This window comes from Coenobita brevimanus, chromosome 57 (genome assembly GCF_032717465.1).
Source record: "Coenobita brevimanus isolate Jiangsu-jjx chromosome 57, ASM3271746v2, whole genome shotgun sequence".
Classification (NCBI taxonomy): domain Eukaryota; kingdom Metazoa; phylum Arthropoda; class Malacostraca; order Decapoda; family Coenobitidae; genus Coenobita; species Coenobita brevimanus.
The window spans coordinates 2,962,095-2,988,277 of NC_137010.1; the positions used below are offsets into that span (position 1 = coordinate 2,962,095).

At 41.8% G+C, this 26,183-nt stretch overlaps 1 protein-coding gene across 1 annotated transcript in view; it reads left to right on the forward strand.

Annotated features, from left to right (window-relative positions):
- Positions 1–7,249: 7,249 nt before the first annotated feature.
- LOC145402194 (fibrocystin-L-like) overlaps positions 7,250–26,183 on the forward strand; it is a 62,684-nt gene continuing 43,750 nt past the window's right edge. The window contains exons 1-25 of the mRNA XM_080274312.1: positions 7,250–7,370; positions 8,083–8,180; positions 8,277–8,373; positions 9,632–9,802; positions 11,059–11,159; positions 11,975–12,164; positions 12,439–12,653; positions 13,244–13,398; positions 14,703–14,787; positions 15,189–15,313; positions 16,230–16,405; positions 16,602–16,769; positions 17,366–17,518; positions 18,272–18,458; positions 19,159–19,258; positions 19,604–19,709; positions 20,816–20,937; positions 21,289–21,573; positions 21,718–21,847; positions 22,496–22,551; positions 23,283–23,401; positions 24,289–24,533; positions 24,868–25,047; positions 25,328–25,501; positions 25,833–26,013. Coding sequence (XP_080130438.1) covers positions 7,265–7,370; positions 8,083–8,180; positions 8,277–8,373; positions 9,632–9,802; positions 11,059–11,159; positions 11,975–12,164; positions 12,439–12,653; positions 13,244–13,398; positions 14,703–14,787; positions 15,189–15,313; positions 16,230–16,405; positions 16,602–16,769; positions 17,366–17,518; positions 18,272–18,458; positions 19,159–19,258; positions 19,604–19,709; positions 20,816–20,937; positions 21,289–21,573; positions 21,718–21,847; positions 22,496–22,551; positions 23,283–23,401; positions 24,289–24,533; positions 24,868–25,047; positions 25,328–25,501; positions 25,833–26,013 — 3,725 coding nt within the window. The 5' untranslated portion in view covers positions 7,250–7,264. The remainder of the gene's footprint in view (positions 7,371–8,082; positions 8,181–8,276; positions 8,374–9,631; positions 9,803–11,058; positions 11,160–11,974; positions 12,165–12,438; positions 12,654–13,243; positions 13,399–14,702; positions 14,788–15,188; positions 15,314–16,229; positions 16,406–16,601; positions 16,770–17,365; positions 17,519–18,271; positions 18,459–19,158; positions 19,259–19,603; positions 19,710–20,815; positions 20,938–21,288; positions 21,574–21,717; positions 21,848–22,495; positions 22,552–23,282; positions 23,402–24,288; positions 24,534–24,867; positions 25,048–25,327; positions 25,502–25,832; positions 26,014–26,183) is intronic.

Consider the following 26,183-nt stretch of genomic DNA (forward strand, 5'->3'; position numbering starts at 1 on the left):
CTATCACTGCTGCTACTACCACAGCTACTACTACTGCTACTACTACTAGTGCTACTACTACTACTGCTACTACTACTACTACTGCTACTACTACTACTGCTACTACCTTCACTGCTACTACTCCTGCTACCACTGTTTCTATTAGGCTACGACTACTACTACTACTGTTATTGTTATTTTTATAATTATTGTTATTTATGTATTTATTTTCAGGTTCGTCGGCATGGTCTCCTACGATAAAGTGGAGAACACCGTACTGGCTGAGTGACAATGGTGGTGTTACACTGTATATACACGGCAGCGGTGAGTTGGCTTTCTCTCTCTCTCTCTCTCTCTCATTGTGGTCATAAAATAGTTTGAAATTAATACGCTGATATATACCGGTAAATGGTGATTCCAGCCATGACTACCTAATTCCAAGCTTTACTTGCCCAATTCCAGCCTTAACTACACAATTCCAGTTTTATCTACCCTATTCCGGTCTTAACTACCCAATTCTAGCTTTGACTGCCCAATTCCAGCCGTAGCTATCCGATTCCAGCCTTAACTACCCAGTTCTAACCATAACTACCCAATTCCAGCCTTAACTACGCAATTCCAGCCTTAACTACCCAATTCCAGCATTAACTACCCAATTCTGGCATTAACTACTCAGTTCCGGTTTTATCTACCCTATTCCAACCATAACTATTCAATTCCAACCTCAACTATCCAGTTCCAACCTTAACTACCCATTTCCAACCTTAACTACCCTATTCCAGCCTAAACTACCCAATTCCAGCCTTAACTACCCAATTCCAGCCGTAACTATCCAATTCCAACCTTAACTACTCTATTCCAGCTGTAACTTTCCAATTCCAGCCATTACCCAACTTCCACCTCTAACGACCCATTCTCCTTGTTCGGGTAGACTTCAGCGCAGACCAGTTCAACCGGTTCAACGAGACGAAGGGTAACAAGGTGACGCTTGTTAACGAGGTGGATAGCATCAGGTGTGACGTCATTAACTACTTCACCACAACCACCACGATCGCCTGTAATGTTGGGTGGGTTGATGATGATGGTGATGGTGATGATGATGATGATGGTGATAGATGGGTGGATGATGATGGTGATGATGATGATTGCTGGGTGAATGATAATGATAGATGGGTGGATGATGATGATAATGATGATGATGATGATTGCTGGGTGAATGATAATGATAGATGGGTGGATGATGATGATAATGATGATGATGATGATTGCTGGGTGAATGATAATGATAGATGGGTGGATGATGATGATAATGATGATGATGATGATAGGTGGGTGGATGATGATGATGATGATGATTGCTGGGTGAATGATAATGATAGATGGGTGGATGATGATGATTGATGGATGATTATGATGATTGATGGGTGGATGATGATGATTGATGGGTGGATGACGATGATGATTGATGGCTGGATGATGCTGATGCTGATGGATGGGTGGATGATAATGATGATGGTGATAATGGATGGTAAGTTGGATGTTGATGATTGGATGGATAGTAAGGTGGATGCTGCTGCTCCTAATGATGATGATGGGTGGATGGCTAAGTGGGTGTATTGGTAGATGATACTGGATAGGTAGCTGGATGGTTGGGTGGTTGGTTGGATGGATTGATGGATGGGTTAGTATATGATTGGTTGGATGATTGAACAGATGAATAGATGGATGGATGGATGGAATGATTGTGAGGTGGATGGATTGATGAATGGATGGAATGATTGTGAGGTGGATGGATTGATGAATGGATGGAATGATTGTGAGGTGGATGGATTGATGAATGGATGGAATGATTGTGAGGTGGATGGATTGATGAATGGATGGAATGATTGTGAGGTGGATGGATTGATGAATGGATGGATGGGTGGATGAATGAATGGTTGGATGATTGAATGGTCGGGTGAATGGATGCATGGATAATTGATTCAGCTGATGGATATGTGGACAGGTGGATAGGTGGATGGAAGTGTTTGGATGTATGGAAGAGTGGGTGGAATGGATGGTTGGATGAATGGATAGTTAGATGGCTGATTGGATGGATGGACGGTTAAATGGATTGTTGGGTGATTGGATGGATGGATGAGTAAATGGGTGGACTCGATCTGCCATTCTCATTTTCAAGTCCATATGAGAGAGAGAGAGAACCCAAGTTTGTCTCTGGCTGGTTCTGCTGTTAAGCCAAGTTTGTTTCCCGCATATCACCATTTCCATTGCAGAACAACCAGGGACCTGAGCGTAACACTAATTCCATAAATTACGTTCTAGAAGATTGGACTTTGAATTACCATCGTGCAGTCATTATTTTCGCCTTCATGTTTGTTTTCCTTGTAGCAATGATCATACGATTTAACTTGTTAGCACTCCTCCACCCTGCTCTTTTCTGTGCCAGCTAATCTAACTCTTGTTCGTCTTTACAGGGCTCGTGAGAATACAGATGGACCCTCAATATACAGGATAGTGGTGGTGGTGGATGGCGTGGAGGCTAGTGGATACCAGGAAGTGCGGGTGGGTATGAGTGGGCTGGGTAGGTGGGAAGGATATTGGTATGTGATGGAGTCTGTTTCTATGCGTGTGATCCAATTTAGAGAGAGAGAGAGAGAGTGCGTGTGTACTTTCTAATTCAATTTTTTAAATTCCACCTGGTGTCACCTTAACTGCTCATCTATCAAACTGCTAAGTACACCCGTGTGTTAATGTGTATACAGGTGTGTGTGTGTAATTCACCGGGTCGGTCAGGATCACTTGATGGTCGTGATCGTCAGCTTTTTACCCTCCCGGAAGGGAGCTGAGAGCTCATATAGTCCGATCTAAGGGCAAGGCTGTGACCTTCACACACGCACACACCCGTCCCCTTGCTCTAGGGGGACAGTAACCACCCACTTCGTCAGTGAAACTTTTCGCAACCTGAGCGAGGCGCGAACTCCCGTTCACCAGTTGGCAAGCGAGAACGTTACCACTGCACCAGCGAGCGGTGCAGTGTGTGTGTGTGTGTGTGTGTGTGTGTGTGTGTGTGTGTGTGTGTGATTACTGTTTTTGCTCTGTGAAATTACCTTGGATATTGATTAATACTTTTATAATGGTATTTAACATTATTATTTTATTATTATTATTATTATTATTATTATTATTATTGCCCGATATTGATGATGATGATGATCGTGGTGGTGGTGGTGATATTGTTATTATACACGTAACATTTAAAATCTTTATCATTGTAAAAGTCACTGCTGAATAGTGAATAGATCAGGTTTTATTACGGTATGACTAAAATAAACTACTATATTATTTAGATGTGGACCCGAGACTTCTCCAAAATATAGCAGTGAATTGAGGATAAATAAGATGCCTTGAGTCCTGTCATGTAGTGGAATATGCTAACAAAGGTGACAGATACAGAGAAGACAGGTGTGTTGGGGACAGACAGCTGGGGATTTCTATGCATGTGTGATCCAATTTAGAGAGAGAGAGAGAGACTACTTTCCAATTCCGTTTTTTAAATTCCACTTGGTATCACCTTAACTGCTCGTCTATCAAACCTCTTAAGTACACCCATGTGTTAATGAGTATACAGGTGTGTGTGTGTGTGTGTGTGTGTGTGTGTGTGTGTGTGTGTGTGTGTGTGTGTGAGATTACTCTTTTTGCTATGAAATCACCCTGGATATTGATTAATACTATTCTAATGGTATTTAACTATTATTTTTATTATTATCATTATTATTATTATTATTGCCCGATATTGATGATGATGATGATGGTGGTGGTGGTGATGATATTGTTATTATACACGTAACATTTAAAATCTTTATCATTGTAAAAGTCACTGCTGAACAGCGAATAGGTCAGGTTTCATTATGGTATGACTAAAATTACTGTGTTATTTAGATGTGGACCCAAAACTTCTGCTAAATCCAGCAGTGAATTGAGGATAAATAAGGTGCCTTCAGCCCTGTCATGTAGTGGAATATGCTAACAAAGGTGACAGATACCAAGAAGACAGGTGTGTTGGGGACGGACAGCTGTACACTCTAGCCTGACTACTGTACGGCGGTCAGGGTTATGTGGGTTACCAGGGAATTGTCAGAGGGGTTGTTAGTGTATACTCCAGTCACACACACACACACACACACACACACACACACACACACACACACACACACACACACACACACACACACACATACACAAATACTGTACATACCCGGTACCTATATACATTCACACACACACACACACATATATACACAAATACTCTACATACCCGGTACCTATATACATTCACACACACACACACACACACACACACACACACACACACACACACACACACACACACACACACACTCGCTGGTGCAGTGGTAACGTTCCCGCTCGCCAACTGGTGGACGGGAGTTCGCGCCTCGCTCAGGTTGCGAAAAGTTTCACTGACGAAGTGGGTGGTTATCGTCCCCCTTGAGCAAGGGGATGGGTGTGTGCGTGTGTGAAGGTCACAGCTTGCCCTTAGATCGGACTATATGAGCTCTCAGCTCCCTTCCGGGAGGGTAAAAGCTGACGATCACGACCAAGTGATCCTGACCGACCCGACACACACACACACACACACACACACACACACACACATGCTCAATTTTTCACTCTGTTTTTGTTTGTATAACTTTCTGTTCAGGACGGTTCTCAGACTCACATGTACAATACCTTTATTTACTAAATATATTTCCCACTGGTTTAATTGATGGTACAGGATTATGGCGTCTGGCAATAGATAGATAGATAGATTTCCCACTGGTTTAATTGATGGTTCACCCGGTTCCCACACGACATTATCATCATCATCTGTGTTTCCTTTTTTGACTCATTTGAGGATCAGGTGAGGTGGGATCAAAAAATACGGAAATAGAGGATATTAAAGAAGAACTTATAGCATACCCAGTGAACAAAATTTCCATGCACACATCTAACATGGCCTTGGGGAGCTGATGGTTTATTGGTTAGCACATTCTGTATGAAACTGAAGGAACCTGAGTTTGATTCTCAGGAAGGTCAGAGTTCAGAATAGTGAATTCAGTTTGTTTCCCCCTCGTTTCCATTCACCCACCATTGTAACTGGGTACTTGGACGTACAGCATCTACTGCAAGCCGTATGTAAAGGATGAAAAGAGGCATGGCAGAAGTTGATAGTCTGCCTTGTCCATATGGTGTCTTGCATACACCCTTACTTTTATGTCCCTGTTAGTTTAATTGTTTTTTTTTTTTCTTGCAGTCCCCACACACATCACATATACCAGTGTTTACATATGGCTTCCCTAATTTTCCTTTTCCCAGAAACAGATCTTACACGTGCCTGAAATTTGTTATTGATCCCTGTAACCTTTCTCTGACAGTTTTTGCACAGCATCTCTGAATATACTTCATCCTGCACAGTTTTTATCCCAGTAACCAGTGTCATTCCCCAGTTTTTCTTCCAACCCTTTGATCTTCCCTTTTTCTTTTCCTAGTTTTCATTCTAACCTGAGCATTTTGGTCTTCCCTTGTCCCTCTTCACCCTGCAGTGGTTTGTATTCTAGAGGAAAGTTGAGACTTAGCAAAAATTGATTATCAACCTTAATGCCCCTCACTCATTTGATGAGCATAAGTATAACCATTCTATTTCTTCTTCCCCTGCAAGTATAACATGACCACATTCAATAAGCAGTGCCTTTCCCCTGTTTGCATCCTAGTTCTCTTCCACTTCTTTTTCTCCTTCTTTGTCCTCAGCAGCTCTTTCATAGTCATATCCAATAAAGTGTCTTTCTGCATTTCTCGTAATTCTTCATCTTCCTCGGCAGTTCTCCCATTACCATGCCCCCAAGATCCAGACAGTGACCCCACACTTTGCCCGCACTGGCACCGTGGTCAAGTTCTGGGGGTGGCTACACACAGACCAGGTACTAGCCTAAGCTATCCTAAACTAAATTAACCTAACCTAACCTAACCTAACCTAATCCAATCCAATCCATCCCATCCCAACCCAACCCAACCCAACCCAACCCAACCTAACTAGTATAGTCAGGGACAAAAGGTTGCCTGGTATTCCGCTTTGTTTAATTCACACTTCAGTCATGTCTGTTACTCACCTTCCTAATGCATCATATCAAAGACAATCATCCATGGGCAAGGAACCATACCAAGCCTTATTCAACTTGGGATTATTAGCTGGCAGAGGAAGGTGAGATCTAGTAGGAGGTGAACTATAAAGTCAGCTTTTGTTCTTGGCTGTGCAGTACCATGTCCATAAGTTTTCTGAAGCTTAAGCTATATGTATGATTACCTGCTTATGCATCTCATATAGCTACTAAACTGGAGTAATTATTGAAATGTCTGCCAGCTACAATATAACCCTTTTTGAGCTTCAGTTGAGTATTAGATGATAAACTCTGCTTTACTAGAGGTCCTTCCTGAGTTGACGATAACTGTCCGGCAACAGCAGGACTAACAAAAAAGGACACCACCTGGATTGAAGAGGTAAATATTGTTTTTGATTACTTCCCCAGGTGGACAAGGTAGATGTGAGTGACCCCGACAACACTGCCACATCAGCCAGGAGGATTACTAAGTGAGTGTGTCTTGTGTGTCATGTGCTAGTCAGGCTGTTGGGCAAAGTTAGATTCTCACTTGTCCCTTGTGCTCTAGTGTTAAAGATGATCCAGCTGGATGTAACTCATAAAGGTTTATGTCTAAGATGGTTTGGGCTTATTGTTCACAAAATGCCAGTTAAGGGTAGGCAGCTGGTCATTCATTACTTAAATGATTGGACTGAGTAACCTGTCCCCTTGCCTGTCGTTTACAAAATGCCACTTCATGGGTAGGCAGCAGGTCATTTCATTACTTGAATGTTTGGACTGAATAACCTGTCCCCATGTCTATCCACTCTGATGGGGCAGTGAAGGCGTAATACTGTGCCTCATTCCCCCAGCACCCTTTCCATGCATTGAGCCAAACCATTTCTGGCTATTCCACGTAACACTGGTACATCCACGTCCACATTACAGGGCTCCCAAAACCTTTTCAGTTATCATTATAATCACTACTATCACCCTTATTTTTAGCCTTGTCACAATAACCTCTAACATCAATCCTCAGAGTGTACTTGGGTGGTGTGGAGTGTGAGCTTTACAACCAGAATGATACCCTCTATGGTGAACTGACCCATCACCAGCTCTACTGCCTTCCCCACACTAAGTTCATTGGCCCCATGAACTCCTCTGTGTATGTAACCGAGCGAGGTCCTTCACTTACGGACAAGTGGGGAATATACGTTGATTCAAAGGACAGGCTGTACCAGCACCATACATATGCGGGTGAGTTTTGTGTGTTTGTGGATTTTAGTCTGTCTCACAACCAAATCAGGGCTTTTGATTCCAAAGAACTGGATGTGTGTGCTTGTAAGTTGTGTGTGTCAGTGAGTTTGCCTGTATGTGTATTAGAGCATGTGCCTTTGGATATAGACAAGAGGACTCCCAAAATTTTATTTAATTAATGTCTTGAACCTCATAAGGAACTTTATTGGATCATGCTTGCTACTTCCAGAGGATTTTATTCAACTTACAAAAAACTTCTCATATTGGAGGTGTTCATGAAGATTATATCTAACCTTTCAGTTCAAGATGTATCCCTGAAGCTATATAAAATTGTCTGGTAGTAGTGTAGCAAGAGTTAACAGGTTATCATTTTTGCTGCTGTGGATTTGTGCAAGACTTTTATGGAGGTTAACATCAACAAATTTACTCAGCTGAGAGAAAGCCTGACCTTCGTAGAGTTAACTGTTTGCAAGTCTAGCAGTCAGAAGCTTAACTGTATTTAACTGCACGTAATTCTTTGTAACTATATATACAGTAATTGAATGCAGTTCCGTGTAACTATATAACCCTATAGCTGTATGTAACTGTGTGCTGCTATGCACTGCACTAACTGTATGTAATTTTTTGTAGCCATATTTATTGTAACTCTGTATAACTACATGTACTGTACCTTTGTAACTCTGTATAATGATATAGTTTTCTTTTTTGGTAGTGGTGTCTTCTGTGACCCCTTCTGTGAGCACCAGCAAAGGAGGAGCTGTTATCAATGTCACCGGAGCTGCCTTCGACCCATACCCTAACAAGACACAGGTGAGAGAGAAAGAGAGAGAGAGAGAAAGAGAGAGAGAGAGAGAGAGAGAGAGAGTTACCGCCCCCAGGTTACCAATACCTACTTGTCTGTTACAGGTGTTTGTAGGTGGAGCAGAGTGTAAGGTGAAGGAGGTGACAGATGATTGGTTGACTTGTCTCACACCTCCCCGTGACCTCACATCTGCTGGATCAGGTAAAGTTGTCTCTAGCTCAAAAGTTTTTGCATTTTTCAGTCTCTAAAGTATCTCTGTCTCTGAATTGTCTGTGCATCTATCCCTATCTCTGTGTATCTCAATATCTCTCTTGAAGGTGAGGATGTGTGGTTTCATATGTTGGTGTGTGGGAGGACTGGTGGGCTTGAGGGAATGGACTCCTTTAACCTCTTCTGTCAGATTTTTTCTTTTTCACTTTTTTTTTATTACTTGTTATCTTTGATGTTATTCAGCTTAGGGAAGTTCTGAGCTGGATGGGTTAGGTATAGCCCTCACTTACCCCGTCACTATTGCAGGTTCTAAGTTGAAAGAAAAACATCTGAAAGTAGCAAGAATAATATATGAAAAGAAGTAATTGAGGTGAAGGAGTTAACTTAGATACAGTTTAAGAATATATGTGAAGAAAATGTGGTTCTGAAGAGGGACACTTTCATGTGGTGACATTGATATAACCATGTGGTGAACCCATTCCATTTTACATTATATATCCTGAGTTCCCTCCTTGTTCCCTGGTAGGGGCCTGGGGGGTAGTGGGAGAAGGGAATCCTCAGCCTGCAGTCTACTGGGTTTGTATGTAGATGAGCATGTGGTTTCTGCTGCATATGAAGAAAGGTTGAGTGCTTAGATATATGGACTAATTTACTGGACACTCTGTTGATAGTGCTCTTACTCTGTGCTTTCCTTTGTGTGGATTGTACCCACTCCATTTATCGGTGGGAAATAGGTCAAGCTGGTGCTGCATTTCTCTTCATAACGCACAGTCAGTGCATGTTATAAGTTCAGGATTTCCTTGTTATAAGTTCAGGATGTTTTTAAAAATATAATGACTATATCCATACAACTATTAGTATATAGTGGCAATATCAGATTCATAGATAGCAATTGAACTTCTGTAGGCAATCGTTTTTGTAACTCATGATGAACTTAATATCAAAAAACAATATCATAATAGGTGCCTTATAGCTAGGATTAACTCTGTTTGGTTCTGGCTGTGACCTGCTGTTGCATTTTGTTCTGCTGTGACACACATCCCTAACCCTTTTCAACCCAGCTGGTGGTCAGGTTTGGTCATACTTTTGTCAGCTTGGCTTGTAACAAAGGAGACTCATTACTGCCAGACATGTATTGCAAGGCTCACTGAAGCACAGTTTAGTTTTCAAGTTAAGAAAATAGCTCAGTTCTGTCATATAAACTCAAAGTGACTACTTTATTTACCATTGTCTCATTCCACCCCTACAGGGGAGATGGGACTGCTGTATGAACTCTGGGAAGGGGTCCACTTCAATGACATAGAAAATGAGGCACGCTGGGCACCCCTCACCAAAGAACATAGCCAGTACAGGTCGTCAGTCATTATAAACTTCGATCAAGATATTGAGATTTCTACTCCATCTGTTGGCATTTTTACTGGTGAATCTTTATGGGAAATTTTAAGGATTTGTGGGAATTAAAAAAAACTATTTGGCTGTATGTATGTATGCATTAGTGTTTGTATTTATGTATATTGATAAGTATGTTAGCGCCTGGTGGTTTAGTGGGTAATTATTGCGCTCCAATCGGATTGAGCTGGTGAAGGTTTATATCCAAGGGATGGTTGGGGTTGATTGCTCATATAATCCACTCAGGGATGAGTGAGGCTGGTCACTCTCATCTTAAATGTCAGGACCAACTACTGTACCTAGCCCCGGGCTCCCATGCTTCTCATGGGGCAATGTAGGATTGGATGATGGATGGATGGATGGATGGATGGATAAGTATGTTTGCATGGATTTGTGCATGTATTTATGCATGTACTGTATGTATTTGTGTGTGAATGTATATTTGTATGTACAGTGTATACTTATGTAGCAAAGCTTCAAACCTTGGCAAAAAGTATCATGAAAACTTGCACTTGCAGCCAGTGGAAGTCTTTTAGGAGACATCCTAAATTAAGTCCATACTAAAAATTTCTGAGAGGGTGTTTAGGTTGCCACACTTGTGGCAGGGCAAACATCAGTGAATGCAGGGAATGAAGGCACTTATCATTTTCTTATACTTCTGTCATTTGGGTACAATACACAATGAGAATGACAGTTATGCACATCTTACTCTAACTTGGCCTAAGATTACTGTCTATCCATCTTAAACACTGAGTCGTAGCTATAGATTAATACTAGAGTATGATGCTAGTCATGAAGAATTGCAATGAAAAAGTTGTAGAACTATAGTATTGTCTTTTTTCTGCCACTGAACATTTTGAAATTAGCAGCAAATCAATGAGAGTCTAGGCCAAGTTAAGGTGAAAAAAGTGTAGGGTTAATGCCAGAGTGCTTTTTTGGGACAGTAAGATCGAGGATGAGATGGAGGGATGGGGTGGAGAGGTATATGAGAGAGGGGGGTGTGAGTTGGGAGCAGGGCAGTGAAATGGCGGGGGACAGGGCAACTTGGAGGCGATTTGTTTGTGGCCACCCCAAACGGGATTGAGGCGTCTGGCAATAGATAGATAGATAGAAGATTTGTGTAGTCTGTAGTATTATATTTTGTTCTGCCACTGAACTATGTGAAATCAGCTGCAAATGGATGAAAATCTGGGCAAAGTTAAGGTAAAAAAAGTTTATGCCAGAGTGCTTATTGGGGGGAGTAAGATTTATGTGGTCTTTGTAACACATCCCTTTCTTTCTCCCCAGGGTACCTCCATGTGGCTCACGATGGTCTTTACTCCTTGTTACCAGAGATCAAAGATCACCACCGTCTCTATCTAGCGGCTGATGGCAACTCCAGCAATGCGGTGGGTGGGGTTGGTGGATGGGTGGATAGGGTAGTGGGATGTGTGGATGAAGTAGTGGGATGGGTAGATGGAGTTTGTGTGTGTGTGTGTGTGTGTGTGTGTGTGTGTTTGTGTATGTGTGTTTCTATCGAAATGTCTTGCTGTACATTACTCAGTTTTTTTTTTTTTCTCTCTCTCTCTCTGCTAACAGAAATACTACTCCTGGAATGCTAAGCTGAACCTGACTGCAGACACCCCTGCATATTTCCACGTCAAGTTCCGAGCCACAGGTATTGCTAACACCTTTGCTATGATGACTTTTTTTTTTTTTTTTTTTTTTTTTTTATGATACTTCCAAACAGTTTTATTCAACTTAACCCTTGAACACGTCCCCTATTCTTTATGACTGCAACACGTACGGGGGTAATATTTTACCCCAGTTTCGGAAAAAAAAAGAAAAAAAAGTTCTCCTCAATTTTTATTAAACCTAAAGATGTCATTTGAAAGTATAATGATTGAACTTTCATTTCCATCTCTAAATAAAACCAAAAAAAGAAAATGTGACATTATATGGGAAACTTAAAAAAAAAACTCCATAACTGACCAAACTTGTACATGCTTATGTACGAGGGTGAAATTTTACCCCAGTGCACTCCTAACGCCCACAATAAAAGTCACAGCACCAAGCACATACCTCTCACCCACAGAGCAAACACCAAACTGAAGCTATAGCCCTACCCAGCCTGGTCTTTCTATGGCAGCAGTGCCACCAGGAGAGGGGAGGTCACAGTCCAAAATTGTACACGCTTACATACGGGTGTGAAATTCTACCCCAGTGCACTCTTAATGCCCACATTAATAGTCTCAGCACCAAGCACATACCTCTTACCCACAGGGCAAACACCAAACTGAAGCTACAGCCCACCCAGCCTGGTCTCTCTATGTCACATAGAGTGCCACGTGATCAAAGTGAAGGGGCTAAGGGAATTTTCTTCTTACCCCCTTACTACCAGATGTCCTACCAAAGTGGGATAAAATAAATAGAGTAGTTACTGGGAACTGTACTCGAATGGTATTGAGTTGATCAGTAACTTCTTCACTGCAGTGATTCTTTTTATATTTTATTCATTCCCAGACAGTTTTGTGCAGGCAGTGTCTCTTCATATTATTGGCTCTTTTTTACTAGTGCCAGTGTGTAGTGCTAATGTCTCGTTGCAACATAGCAGTCAGTATGGAGAGACGGCAGGTTTAGTCCAGGTTAAAGTGGCTACAGTACAACATCCATCATATTATTTTTCAGATACCTTTCATTTCCGCATCACACTGAATGACTACAATGCCAAGTTCACCTACGCCCAAGCCAGACATGGGGTCAACGAGCGGCACAAAGTTACTATTAACCCCAGGCAGGTGTATGAGACTCTGACAGTCACTGTTAATGGGGACGGGGGCATGGCCAAGCTTTACCTCAACGGATTTAGTTCACCTGATGTTGATGTGTCTGATGTTGACCAGGTAAGATGAGGCAGTCCATTGCAGGACAAAAGCCCCTTCTGTCTTTCTTCGTTCAAACATTTTTTGTGTGTAGTCCCAGCAGATTTTTAAAAATTTCTCTCTCCTATATTGTTCTACTTTATCTGTTTTTTGCCTGTCTCATACTCTCAGTCCATCTCAGGGTTTCTGCACCACTACCCTGGTGTTCCATTAATTTTGTTATTTATTTTCTGTATCATTAGAGTAGTCATGCCATCTCTCTTAATACAGTCACAATAATGGCCTCATGTATATTTAACAGGTTATCTACGCTGTTATTGTTTTGCCACATTTATTCTGCGTAGGATAGACTTTCTGGACTTAAGGAGTTAGATATAGCTATTAAAAAGAAAAGGAAAAGAAGATCAACACAAGTGGCCATTCTTAAACTTAATAAAATCACCAGGTAGCAACAACAGTAAATTAAAGAGGATTTCACCTGGATTCAGAGGTAAACCACAGTATCCCCTTGTCAATCCATCCATTCATCCATCATCCCCTGTCACCCTGTTAAAATGCTAAGGGCTCAGAATTCCTAAATACTTGTCCAATACTGGTACTTCCCCCATCAGGTACGTCATGGGCTGATGGGCTTGATGGAACAACAATGCACCGTTAATGGAGACAACCCAAAGTTCAAGTACAAAGTGGGTTTCGAAGAAGGGGATGAGGATTTACCAGGTGTAGATGGGAAGACGGTGGATGATGTGGAGCCCTTCTGTGGCAGGTAAAGAGAGAGAGAGAGAGAGGAAAAAAAAAAAAAAAGAGAGAGAGAGAGAATCTAACCTAAGCTAACCTAATTTAACAGTGCATTGGCAAACCTAACCTAATTTGACCTGCCTAAACCTCAAATGAAGAAAGACCTGTCACTGGTATGTAGCCAGAATTATGTCAGGGGAGTAGGGATTAGATGGATGTGTAGGTGCTAGGTTTACAGTTGAAGAGATGAGAGGAAGGATGGGACTGGAGTGTATTGGTGCTGTGATGAGGAGGGGCAGATTGAGATGGTTCGGCCATGGGCAGAGAATGGAGGATGACAATTGGGTGCGGAAAGTGAGAAGTGTGAGCATTGTGGGTAGGGTTGCTAGAGGCAGACCGAAGAAGACCTGGGGCTAGGTCATAGAGTGTGACCTCAGGGATAAGGGCCTGAATAGGGAGGTTGCCAGAGATCAAGCAGCATGGAGACCTGCCATTTGGTGACCAAGGCCAATGCATGCAAGCACGTTAGAGCCTTTATAAATGATACGATAGGATGAGCGTTCAGTTAAGAACTGAGATTGCAAAATAATGTTTTAGTCTTAATATCATAGCAGTTTGTATGTGCTAGAAGTATACCAGCATTTACAGTTATGCCAGGAATGTGCTAAAACTTTCAGAATGTTAGATTTATTGCTTAATGAAATACTTTCAGTAATAATAAAACTCTTAATCTTGATTCATAATGGCAAGTCTAGTCACTCTGTAAGTGCCTCTCATAATGCTACCCCCCACACAACCAAATGTAAATACAGTATGCCACTTGTTTTTCAGTTACGCCCTCGCCATCTGAAGGGCTGCAGGGAAAAATTAAGATCGCAAACAGTTATCTGTGTTTTGCAGATTTGGTTGAGAAGGTGTATGGTACCGTAATGTGTTTAATAGTTTTTAAAGGGAGGACTGCAAACCCCCTCCCTTCCCTTTGGCTTTAGGAATATCTGTTTCACGTAAGGAGCACCCTTTCTGGCCAAAGACATGTTTTCTGTATTTTATTTGTGCTAACTTTAATTTATTTGAAAAACCTTTATTACTGGTAGAGTTAATGAATTTTATATCTAACCCCTCCAATTTAATTAATACCCCTATATCCTAATCCAAGTAAAATCATCAGGAAATGACAAAAAAAGAGAGTAAATACATCATCATAAGATGTTAATCAGACCTGACCTAACCTAACCAAGCTGCACATAACCTCACATCTTCACTTGATGTCACTTGTCTTAACGTCAATTTGCTTTGCTTGATCTGATTTCTCCCCCCCTCCTTTCTCTACAGACAGGTGAGAATGGCGAGGAGTGATCATACTCGCATTTACAAGAAAGATAAGGAAGGAGAAGTGGACGCCAATAAATACCCTTATGTTAGTAGCTGCTGTATTATTCTTTATTTTTACATGATGCGAGGTTGATGAAAGCATTATTTTCTGATTTCCTGTTGTTCTTCATCTTTATCATCTTCTTTCATATTTCTAACATTCTTGTTCACCTCAGTCTTCCATTACTCATGTTCCTTTTTCTTCTCCATGCTATTATAGGATGATAATACTGTAATAATAACAATGATAATAATAATAATAATAAAAAAAAATAATAATATTTGATAATAATAATAATAATAATGATGATAATAATAATAATAATAATGATAATAATAATAATAATAATAATAATAATAGCGATAGGGTAATGATGATTATGAAAAAACATTGAATATGTTGATGAATAACAAACAACTTATTTGCTCATTTTTTCTTCCTTGCAGCTCTGTTTTGCCCTACAAGGAAACACTCAGCCAGAAATGATCGTTAGATTTGCCTGGCATGACGGCAAGAGAGACCGGCTGGATGACATTACATTTGAACACGGACAGACCTACACAAGTGACAGGTGAGCAGAGGAATTCATATAAATGCCATATACAGTCAACACACAAAATATTAAGACCCCAACTTTTGATGAAATAACCCCCCCCCTCCCTTTTTTTTTTTTTTTTTTTTTTGGTGATGGAGAGAGATTAGGAGCTTCAAATCGTATATTACTATTATTTTTATTTTTTTTATTAGCTCTGTATTTTTGGTCCTAAAGTCCAGCCCCTTATTCCTGTTCAGATGGTCATACCTCTACTTTAGCTTTATCCAGGTAGGTAAAGGTGGCAGCAATGAATCAGTTATTATTATTATTGTTATTACTTTTTGTGGTAGTTGGGGGCACCCACCATCCACTCACTTGATGTAGTGCTGCTCTTGGGTGTCTGCCCTTTCCCCTCCTCCATCCTTCTTTTCTTCCATCCACTTTTGTCTTTCTTTCCTTCATTCTTTCTTTGTCCTTCTGCCTACAGATGACTTTACACTCCCTCTTCTGTCTTTCTTTCCTTTGTTCTTTGCTTTTCCTTCTGCCTGTGGGTGACTCTACACTGAGTGACAAGCCAAATGGTTTCCTGTACACCAAGAAACCATTTACTACGCTGGGTGGTAACCATATAACCAAATTTTGGTGCCTGGTGGTTTAATGGGTAATTAAGGTGCTCCAGTCAGATTGAACCGGTGAAGGTTTATATCCAAGGGGTGGTTGGGGTTTATTGCTCTTGTAATGCCACCCAGAGATGAGTGAGGCTGGTCACTCTCATCTTAAATGTCAGGACCAACTTGCCTAGCCCCAGGTTCCTGCACTCCTTGTGGGGCGACATAAGATTGGATGATGGATGGATGGAGAGTTACTATTGTTATTATTATTATTTTATTTTTAAGTCAGTTAATTGTATGTTGTTCCTAATACCCAACCACCTATCTTTATCCCGATCTAGATGGACGTACCACTGCTACAACCTTATCCAGATAGCCCAGAAGGCATGGATAGGAAACGATGGGTACTCAGAGGGCAAGAAGCTGGACGTGTATAGAGTGTATGTGCCGAAACCGAAGGGGCCTTTTGATCGTGTGTACGTGGATGAGTTTGCCTTTAGCTCAGAGATGGTTACAGGTGGGTAGTTGTTGTAAATATTATTGTTATTATTATTGTCGTCAGCACCATCACCATCATAATCATCTTTGTCATTATTAGTACTATTATTATTATTATTATTAATAATACTGTATTATTATTTTTTACTCCATCTGGTGGACATACGTGAAGTGCATTTATTAAGAGGAATAATTGTCTTCTGCTTATCCCTTAGTGGTCCAAACCCGCCCCCCTGCCCTGAAGTCAGCTGGTGGGATCCTGATAAGTGATATAGAGGTGGAGGAGAGTGGCGTCACCCAGAATACCACCTCCTATACAATCAAATACATCACATCAACCTGCACCTCGGGCTTCCCACTCCTGGGCATCTATACCTCATCACGTGAGTTGATAGGGAGAGAAGGAGAGTTAGACTAAGAACAAGACGTATACTGTAGATTAGTCAATTTAGGGAATAGAAATGAGATGTAGGAGAGGGGTGCCTTCCTGCAGTGTCATAGACACAACTAGGAAGCTCCTCCGAACTCATCAACTCATTCAAGAGCCATATCTTCATCAGTCTCTCCATCTTTGGTTGGGCCACACAGTCTTCCTTGCCTATAGCACTCACATAATTGGTAATTTGGTAATACTTTGCAGTTTGTCTTTCACACCACTATGTCTCTTAAAGTACCCATTCTTTACAAACCATACACAAGCTGGAGTTACCCCAACCTCTCTCCTACATACAGCACAAGACAGTTAATAGCTCAGCACCACTGATCTGTCCATTCCACTAAATGTAACTTGGATCTTCTATACCTACTCTCAAACCCCCTACACCACATACCCTCCCATCACTTTGTGAATTTCCCCATAACCCACTCCATGCCATCAACAAATGGCTCCCAGTCATCTACATACAGTATCTCACATGACAATGAAAACTGTATTTATTTATTTTATATATGTTACAGTATTTGTTCATTTACTTTCCAGCTGACCCAAACTGGCCTGGTTCCCTGACCAGTGCCACCAGTAACTCATATGACCTTGGGATGGGAGGTCATATCACAGTGGTCAAATCAAAGGTTGCTACAGGGTCTGTTGGTGGCACCTGGGACCTCCACATACAAGGCAGGATGCTTAAAGGTAACACTGGCCACAGCATGGATTTACATTACTTTTCTGTTGATAACCTTATATTTCACATTTCCCTGACTTATTACCTCACCTGGCTAGCATTCTCATAGGTGAAGGCCAGCTTTCTGAGAGCTGACCTAACTGTGACTCACTTTAAAGATCCAAAATAGGAATGACCTTATTAAATATTAGTAGAGATGGTGCATATTAATTTTTGCATGAAGTAATTACTCCTGAGGACAGGAAAGAAAGAATATACCCACATATTCCCTGCATGACACAAAAGATGACTTTAGTGAGGGCAGAGAATTGAAAGTCCCTCTCCATTAGCATAAGGTGTCACAATTGGCCGACCAACCCATCATGTATGTTGCCAATAAGGCTGCTGTGCATTTCCATGGAACAGGAAGAGAGAGACTGTATCTAGAGTTTCCTTGCTCAGATATCTCTTCCATTGTCAAGAATGAGAAGCGTGAGACTTGCTCCTCCCCTATAGACATCCTAGCTGACATGCAGAATGAAAGCCTCAAAACATAACGTCCTCCCTTCATCACTCTTGGCTCTTCACTGTCCTACTCTTTCACTCTTACCCTCTCTCTCCCCGGCAGTCATTCCAGGTGATATGAAGAACGAATTCACAGCCATATTTCCTTCCTACCATATTATCTCTCTCTCTCTCTCTCTCTTCATTTTTACTCTCACTTTTTCCCCTCCACTCTTCCTCTCACTGTGTCTCCTTTACCCTCCTCCTCTCTCCCGCAGACGTCCCCGCCGACGTCAAGAATGAGAAGCTCCAGGCCATGCTGAATACCCTGATGGGCACCTCCAAGGGCTTCAAGGTGACTGAGAGGAAGGACTGCGATTCCTCCACCTGGATTATCGAGTGGTTGCAGGACCCGGGCAGAAAGGATCTAATTTCCGTGGACATTTCCAAGCTCACTTTTGATGGGTAGGTGGAAGGGATTGATTGTGAGAGAGAAAAAGAGAGAGAGAGTTTTAGCTTGTTTTTTGTTTTGAGGACACTACAACAGGGACTTGGCATGGAATGAAATGTGACTAGTAAGGTGGTGGTCAAGTGCTGCTAGTGGCCTTGTACTGTACTTTCCTCACAACAGGAGAGAGGGAGATTGTACAGTAACTGGATCTTCCTTCCTGCCCTGAATTATGTGTCCATTGAAATACAGGAACCTTGCTCTAGATCTCTCCTCCCTGTGGAAACTGAGGTAGTTGTTTTGAGATAATAATAATGATAGGCAAGTAACAGCTGTGGTATAGTGGGTTACAGTGATCCTTTTGATGAAGGGGTCATATGTTTAATGCCACCCAAGGACCATTCAACACCAGGAAGGGGATTCAGTCACAGAGTGCTTACATTCCCAAACTATACCTTCTGTAGGGGAGATTGCCTTAGCCACTCATGAGGAGTTCATGGCAGGGCTATGGTAACATCTGACAGCATGTGACTGCTTCACTATGAGAGGTATCAGTTAAAACAGCCAGTCAGAAGGAAGGATAAGAAAAAATAAGCCATCATGTGGAAGGGATGAACTTTCTGTTTCAGTTTAACATGCACTGTAACACTTTAATAGCTTTTGATGACCTTGAACAACTTTTAACCACCCCTAACACCATATAATTACCCAATACAGGGAAACTGTGACCAGTTCAACAGCTCGTGATAGAGAGGGCCGTGTTTACCACTATCCCATCACTCCAGACTTCCTGACTGCCTACACTCACACCCCAAAGGTTGGTCAAAGATATATTGTTTAATCCCAACTCTTGAAACTAAGCTCCAACCTTGACAGTACTCTATATTATCCATTTTTAAGCACCGCTTAACTATTCTCAGTGACTCCAAACAATACATGACTACTGATACCCTTTACAGATGGTAGTGGGGGTGAAATACATAAACAACCTCTTACCAACCTCTAAACACCACCTAACTACCTCCAGTAACTCTGATAATGCATAACTGTCCATGTTGTAGTTGTTGGTGGTGGGTGAAATACTGAAACATCCTAACTGCCTTTTAAGCACTGCCAGACTACCCCTGATGCCTCTAACAAAGCATGACTGCCCTTGTCATAGGTGGTGGTTGTAGTGAACAATTATACAGCTGCATGTGAGGGGCTGTGTGACCTCTCCTATGACGATACCAGCGCCCCCACTCTCACCTCCGTCAGTGGCACCCCAGGTACGTCATGCAGGGCACAGCTGACCTACATTGACCTATTTTGGTTCGATTAGGATGGGTTAGGGTAGAGTAGGTTAGGTTAGGTTAGGGTAGGGTAGGTATGGGTAAGTTAGTTCAAGTTAGGCTAAAGTTGGTTAGGGTAAGTCTGGTTAGGGTAAGGTAAGTTAACCCTGTGAATCTGGGTAATGCCCTTTTTAGTCTATTCTTGCTGCTACCAGACAGTTTTATCAACTTAGGAAGGACATATTATATTGAAAATCCTTAATAATGCTATACATAACCCCTCCAGTTTGAAGAGTCTGTCCAAAGCTAATAAAAATTGTCAGGAGAGGGCAAGAATAAAATGATAAAGACATCCATGGGCCCAGTGGGTTAAGGTTGGTTAAGGTAGAGTTTGTATAGTTAAGTTCGGTAAAGCTTAGTTAGGTCAGGTCTGGTTAAGTTTGGTCATGTGACAGTAAACCAATGCAGAGATACTTTAGTCAGCTTAGCATAGGTTACATTTAGTTTAGTTAGAATAAGTTGGGTTTGATTTGGCTAGAATATGTTAGATTAGATTTGGTTTGGTTAGAATTAGGTAAAGTTAAGTAGGTATTCCTCACCTCTTATCCTGTTTCTTACCTCACTCATTTTCATCTCTCCCCACCTCTCCTGCCCCACATTGTTTCCTGCCTCACCTTGTTTCCTGCTTTCCTTCTTTGCCTGACTCCTGCCTCACCCTTTCCCTTGTGTCTTGTGCCTCCCTCCATACCTTACCCTTTTCTCTGTAACTCCAGCCTGTCTCCCTGCCTCATCCTTTCCTTTCTAACTACTGCCTACCGTATACTCTTCCTTCCTGCTTCATCCTCTTCTCCCTCTGCCTCCCTCTTTACCTCATCTCAGATCCTCCCTTCTTGTCATATCCTTTTCCAGTCTTCCATCATCTTCCCTTCTGCCTCATCCCAGTCTCTTTTATGCCACCTCTCTGCCTCATCCCATTTTCTTTTCTGCCACCTCTTTGCCTCATCCCATTTCTTTTCCTGCCACCTCTCTGCCTCATCCCTTTCTCTTTCCAGCCACTCCTCTGCCTCTCCTCCCTGCCTAACCAGTGTCTCCCCCATCCTCAGGCTCCCCCGGAATGTACACCATAACTGTGATTGGATCAGGGTTCACGGCCACACAGACTGCTGCATACACCGTCAAGCTGGGAGACAGGGAATGTGCTGTTACCTCTGTCACTTCGAGTCAGGTGGGTGACAGAATTATTATTGAATGGAGAGTGAAAGAGTGTGCGAGTTCTCCTTCCTGTCATTTTTTTTTTTTTTCTTGCACCTTGGTCTCTAACTGATTGCATCCTCAGGTGTGAAAAGTGGTCTGGATGATGATGATGATGATGATGATGATGATGATGATAATGCATCCATGAGAGGCCTCATTTTATACATGCTTTGACCATTCCCTCATGCATCTTCTTCAGTCCATTTGTACTCTATCTATCGTAAATGTATTATAGTTCTCTTAATTTTTCCCTCATATTTCTTTCCTTCTCTTGCCAGGCTCTTCATTTCTCATTCCTAAAACTCTCTTTCTTCTCCGGCAGGTGATATGCATGGCCAAGCTTTCTGCAGGGACATACAAAGTTAGTGTAGCCATGCAACCTTACGGCGCATCCACCAACGCCCTCACTTACGATGTCCCCATTTCTGTCACTGCTGTGGATCCGGCTACGGGAGGTACCGGAGGTGGCTACTTGGTGACCATAACCGGTCAAGGGTTTGCTGAGAAGGAGGAGATTGAGAAAGGGGATGGGGTGATGATTGGAGGCAAGAGGTGCAAGGTGGTTGACAGCACTTATGAGGAGCTGAACTGTACTGTACCATCTGGGGTTTGTCGTTATTATTATTATTACAGTATTTATTATTATTATTATTATTATTGTTAATATTGTTGTTATTATTATTATTATTATTATTATTATTATTATTATTATTATTATTATTATTATTATTATTCCTCTATATCTATCCAGGCTGCTGGAGACGTGTCTGTAGAGGTGACGTTTGGAGGAAAGAGCTCCACCTTAACTAGTGCCTTCACCTACAGTGCTGCCCTCTCTGCCACACTCATCACAGCTACACCAACAACACTTTCAGTCCTTGGTAATATTATGAATATGCTCCATTTACTTTAACTTCACCTAAAATTGCCATCTTTCCATCCTGAGTGCTGAGTTGTAGCAACAGATTAACACTGCAGTATGATGCTAGTCTTATAAAATTGCTGTGAAAAGGATGTAGATCCATAGTCTTGTCTATTTTCTGCTTCTAAGCTACATGAAATAAACAGCGAATGCTCTAAAACATGGGCCAGGTTAAGATGAATAAACAACATGATATTGTGTGTGTGTGTGTGTGTGTGTGTGTGTGTGTGTGTGTGTGTGTGTTTGTATTTCCTTGTACCCCGCTTCTTCCTCACCGTTTTTCCCTGCCTTCTCTCTCATCCCCCCCCCCCTTTTTTCTTCACCTAATCTCACTGCTTTCCTCTCTCCCTTCTTCCTCCTCACCCCTTCCTGCCTCCCTTTATTAGCCATCCATATACAGTACAGTACACTGCAGACACTGTTGCAATGTAATTTTTGTACTCACTTCAGACCTTCCCTTTTTTATAATACAGTATATAGTCACAGCCTTCATTCACACCACTGATACTGCTACACTCATCCTGGCATATTTTCCACAAATATTACTGGACCATTATGACAGCCTTGTTTATTACTTGTTATGTATTGTATTTATTATTTTTTTCAGGAGGTCAGACAGTCACCATCACAGGATCTAACTTAGGTGACAGGGGGTCAGTCAAGGTGGGTGTGTCATGACTCAGTTTTCTCATGATTTTAGAAGGGCTTTGTAACACCTTTTCCTTAACTGTGTATTTTAAAAATTACTGTTTTCTTTCGTTTTTACCAGCAGCTATCTGTATTTTTTTTTATGCCAACATAGATTGCACTAATACAGTTACCTTCATGGATATGTTAATGTACCAGAAAAAAAAAAAAAAAAATGGTAAGGAAGAGGTGCTAAGGAGCCTCTGTGCCCGTGTTCAGTGCCTGTAGGTGAGGTTAGGCTATGAAAGGTTTCTGATACTTACTCTTGTATCATTATGGAGATGGTTATTATTCATGTTTTTTGTTATCATTAGTATTATTCACTTAGGTCAAGTTGTGTCATTATTTGCTGTTGTTTAATATTAGTTAACAAAAGTGATTACCAGTTAACTTTCTCATGGTCAGCTAAACTCTAGTATTCTATTTAAGCTAATACAAGATGATTTTATTCAGCTTAGTAGGAGCATGAGAGTGTTAATACTGTCACCATTAACCCACACACCCTATAATACATTCTGTTATAGCTGACATAAGGCAATTTACAGTTTACAAAGTTCATTTTACAGCCAACACAGCACAATTTGCAGCTTACACAACACAGTGTAAAGCTAACACAAAACAGTTTATAGCATACACAAGACAATATTGTCCAGCTGAAATTGGTTGGTAAAAGCTTGAGAAGGTTGTATTGGTTTCTTTCCCCCAAGTTTGGTGAATCTGAGTGTGAGGTGGAGAACTGGGATGCCAACACCATCACCTGCACCTCACCTCCGCTGCCCCCTGCCACCTACCCTGTCATTGTCACCACTTCACGGGGCATGGCCAGGTTGGTAGTAGATCTGGTGATTGAGTTGTTAGTGTTTTGTTGTCATTGTTATGGTAATGAGGAAGGGATGCACTAATGTAGTGGTACTGATATGACTGGGTGGCTCCACTGCCTGGTTTAGGGATGTCTCACTTACCTCCCTTTCCTCCAAAAGGAGGAGGATGGACTGCAGGAAAGGAATAGTTTTGGCCTGCAGTCCACTGGGTTCACTTTCACAGGAGCCTGGGGTTGCAAGTACTACAGCTACGATTGTCAGTGATATAGAAAGGGATGGATGAATTGTACATGCCGGTGCACATAAAAGTTTTTTTTTTTTTTTTTTTTTTTTTTTTTCCCCCCCCCCAGTCAGCTGAATAGCTTTGTGCCACAGATGGTTGTGAAGCACCAAATGAATATATGGAGATGGTTGGGTGTGTAGGGTTGAACGAAGATTCTGGGGGCGTAAATGATGTGTAAGTGATTGACTGGCCATTTCTTTGTGCATGCTGTTAATTCTCCTGCTTTGCACTTTTTCTGGACCTTACCTCACTCTGTCCATAGGAGCATAAAGAGGTGAAGATGACAGTGATGATGTTAATTATTGTTTATCGTTGTTTTTATTGTAGGTCTGTTCTGTAGTCAGTTTGATTTCACCTGACAGAACTGGATCACTCCCACAATTCCAGTATTAAGTTGCAGTTGCATGAAATTTGACGAGCCTTGTTTATGATGTAGGACTAAATCTCCCTGGTTACTATTCCACTCACCCTTCCAGTCTGCCTACACCTGCCATTAGCATGATTGAGAGGCATTATGATTTTTTTTTTTTTTTTTTCATATTAAAACAAATGCACTGTAGGGGTATTATACTTTAAGCTGTTTTATTTGTTCTTCCGTCTCACATATAGCGGGTCAGTCTCCATCACCTATGTCTTCAGCATCACCTCCTCCTCCGCCCCAGAAGGTTCAGTCAAGGGTGGCTCCCTCCTGACCCTCCGTGGTCAGGGCTTTGGGTCAAACTGCTCCCTGCTGCAGGTGAAACTGGGTCATAGGGACAGATGTGAGGTCAAGCAGTGTTCAGATACCTCACTGGTCTGCCAAGTTATCCTGCTGCCTAAGACTCACGTGATTACTAATGAAGGCACAGACTCAGGTAAGCGATGGGCAAGGACTGGTTAAGGCATGAGTGATGAATTAGATAGGGATGAATCGTGAAGAGGTAAAGGATAGTCATTAATGGGTAAAGGATAAAGGATGAATAGTACAGATGAAAAATTGGTCAGAGTGGAGTGAATGTTATGGGTGAGAATAACTGATGTGAATGAGTGGTTTGGGTGAGGTGTGAACAAGGGATTAATAAAAGGCATGACTAAGAGTTGATGGTAAGGGATTAATGATAATGATGTGGAGTGTGTGGTTGGAGAAGGAGAGGTAGTAGTTGTTGTAATAATAACAATTTTGATTGCTTCATTATCTTTGGTTTACAGCGCTGGGAGTGTCCTGGAAGCCTGCTGTAGTGGAAATCCGTGAAGATGACTTGGTGATGTGGGTGTGGAAGCCAAAGTTCCCCACCAGCATGCTCGCCCACAACATCTTCCAGACTGCCACACCAATGGATGACCAGTTTGACGGCTTAGGATTCTACTCTGGGAACGCTGTTCCCTCAGGTGGGTAGTTGTAATTGTTGTAAGCATTATTTTGCCACCATAACTACCTTCTTACTGTCTTAACTGCCCCTTTATGACCGTAAGCACCATCTCACGTGATCTTAACCATCCTCCAACTACCCAGCAAGCAGCTTCATTGTGCTGTGCTGCACTGACTTCACAATTTACTTGTGGTACCTTTTTTTACCGCCATAATTTCTTGTGTGTGTTACCATTCTAATCACCGTCCTATGATCTAACAGTTTTTCCATGATCCTTATGACCTCTAACCACCCAACAGGCAGCTTCATCCAGTCGTTCCACCACGCTACGACCGTCTTCTTCGCCAGCCAGCCAGTCCAAGATGATCTGGTGCTGCGAGGTCAGGTCAACGTTAGATCACCCAAGCAAATGGTGTACAAGGTCACACTTACTCTCGGTGACATCCAGGCCACCTTTGACCCCGATGGAACCAGTGAGTCAGACTGGTGGATTGGGTGGTTAGGGAAGATGGGTTGATTAAAGATGATTAGGTGATTGGATTCTGGTATTTAACTGATCTAAGTATCTTAAAACTAAACCAGATAACATAATCCAAATCTTTGAACCAAGTCCATATAGCTGGTAGTTAGGTAATAAGATCCAAGTATTTTAACCAATCCTGGTATCTTAAATGAATCCAGATAACCTGACCCAGATACCTGATCCAGTCCCATGTAGATGATGGTATTCAAGCTTTTTAATTATTCCAAATATCTTAAACTAATCCAGATAATCAGATACAAATTTTTAATCTAATCCCTTAGGTGATAGTGTGAGTGTGAGTGGGTGTGGGAGTGTGGTGACCTCCTTGCTGGACAACTGTAATGTCACCACACCTCCTCCACCCAGTGATGCCGCACACCTGTACTACACCACACACACCTGCCTCACACCTCGTCTCACTGGTATTTCTACGGGGGCCACTGAGAACATTGCAGGGCTCAGGTAAAGACCACTGTTTTTATTATAATTGTTATTTTTCTTTTACTCCCTCTTATTCTTTTTCCATGTTTGTTTGGAAAAAAAGTCATGATGATGATGATGATGATGATGATGATGATGATGATGATAATTTGTTCTTATGCAGAGCGAAAGCTTTGAAAAACCTGAGGACT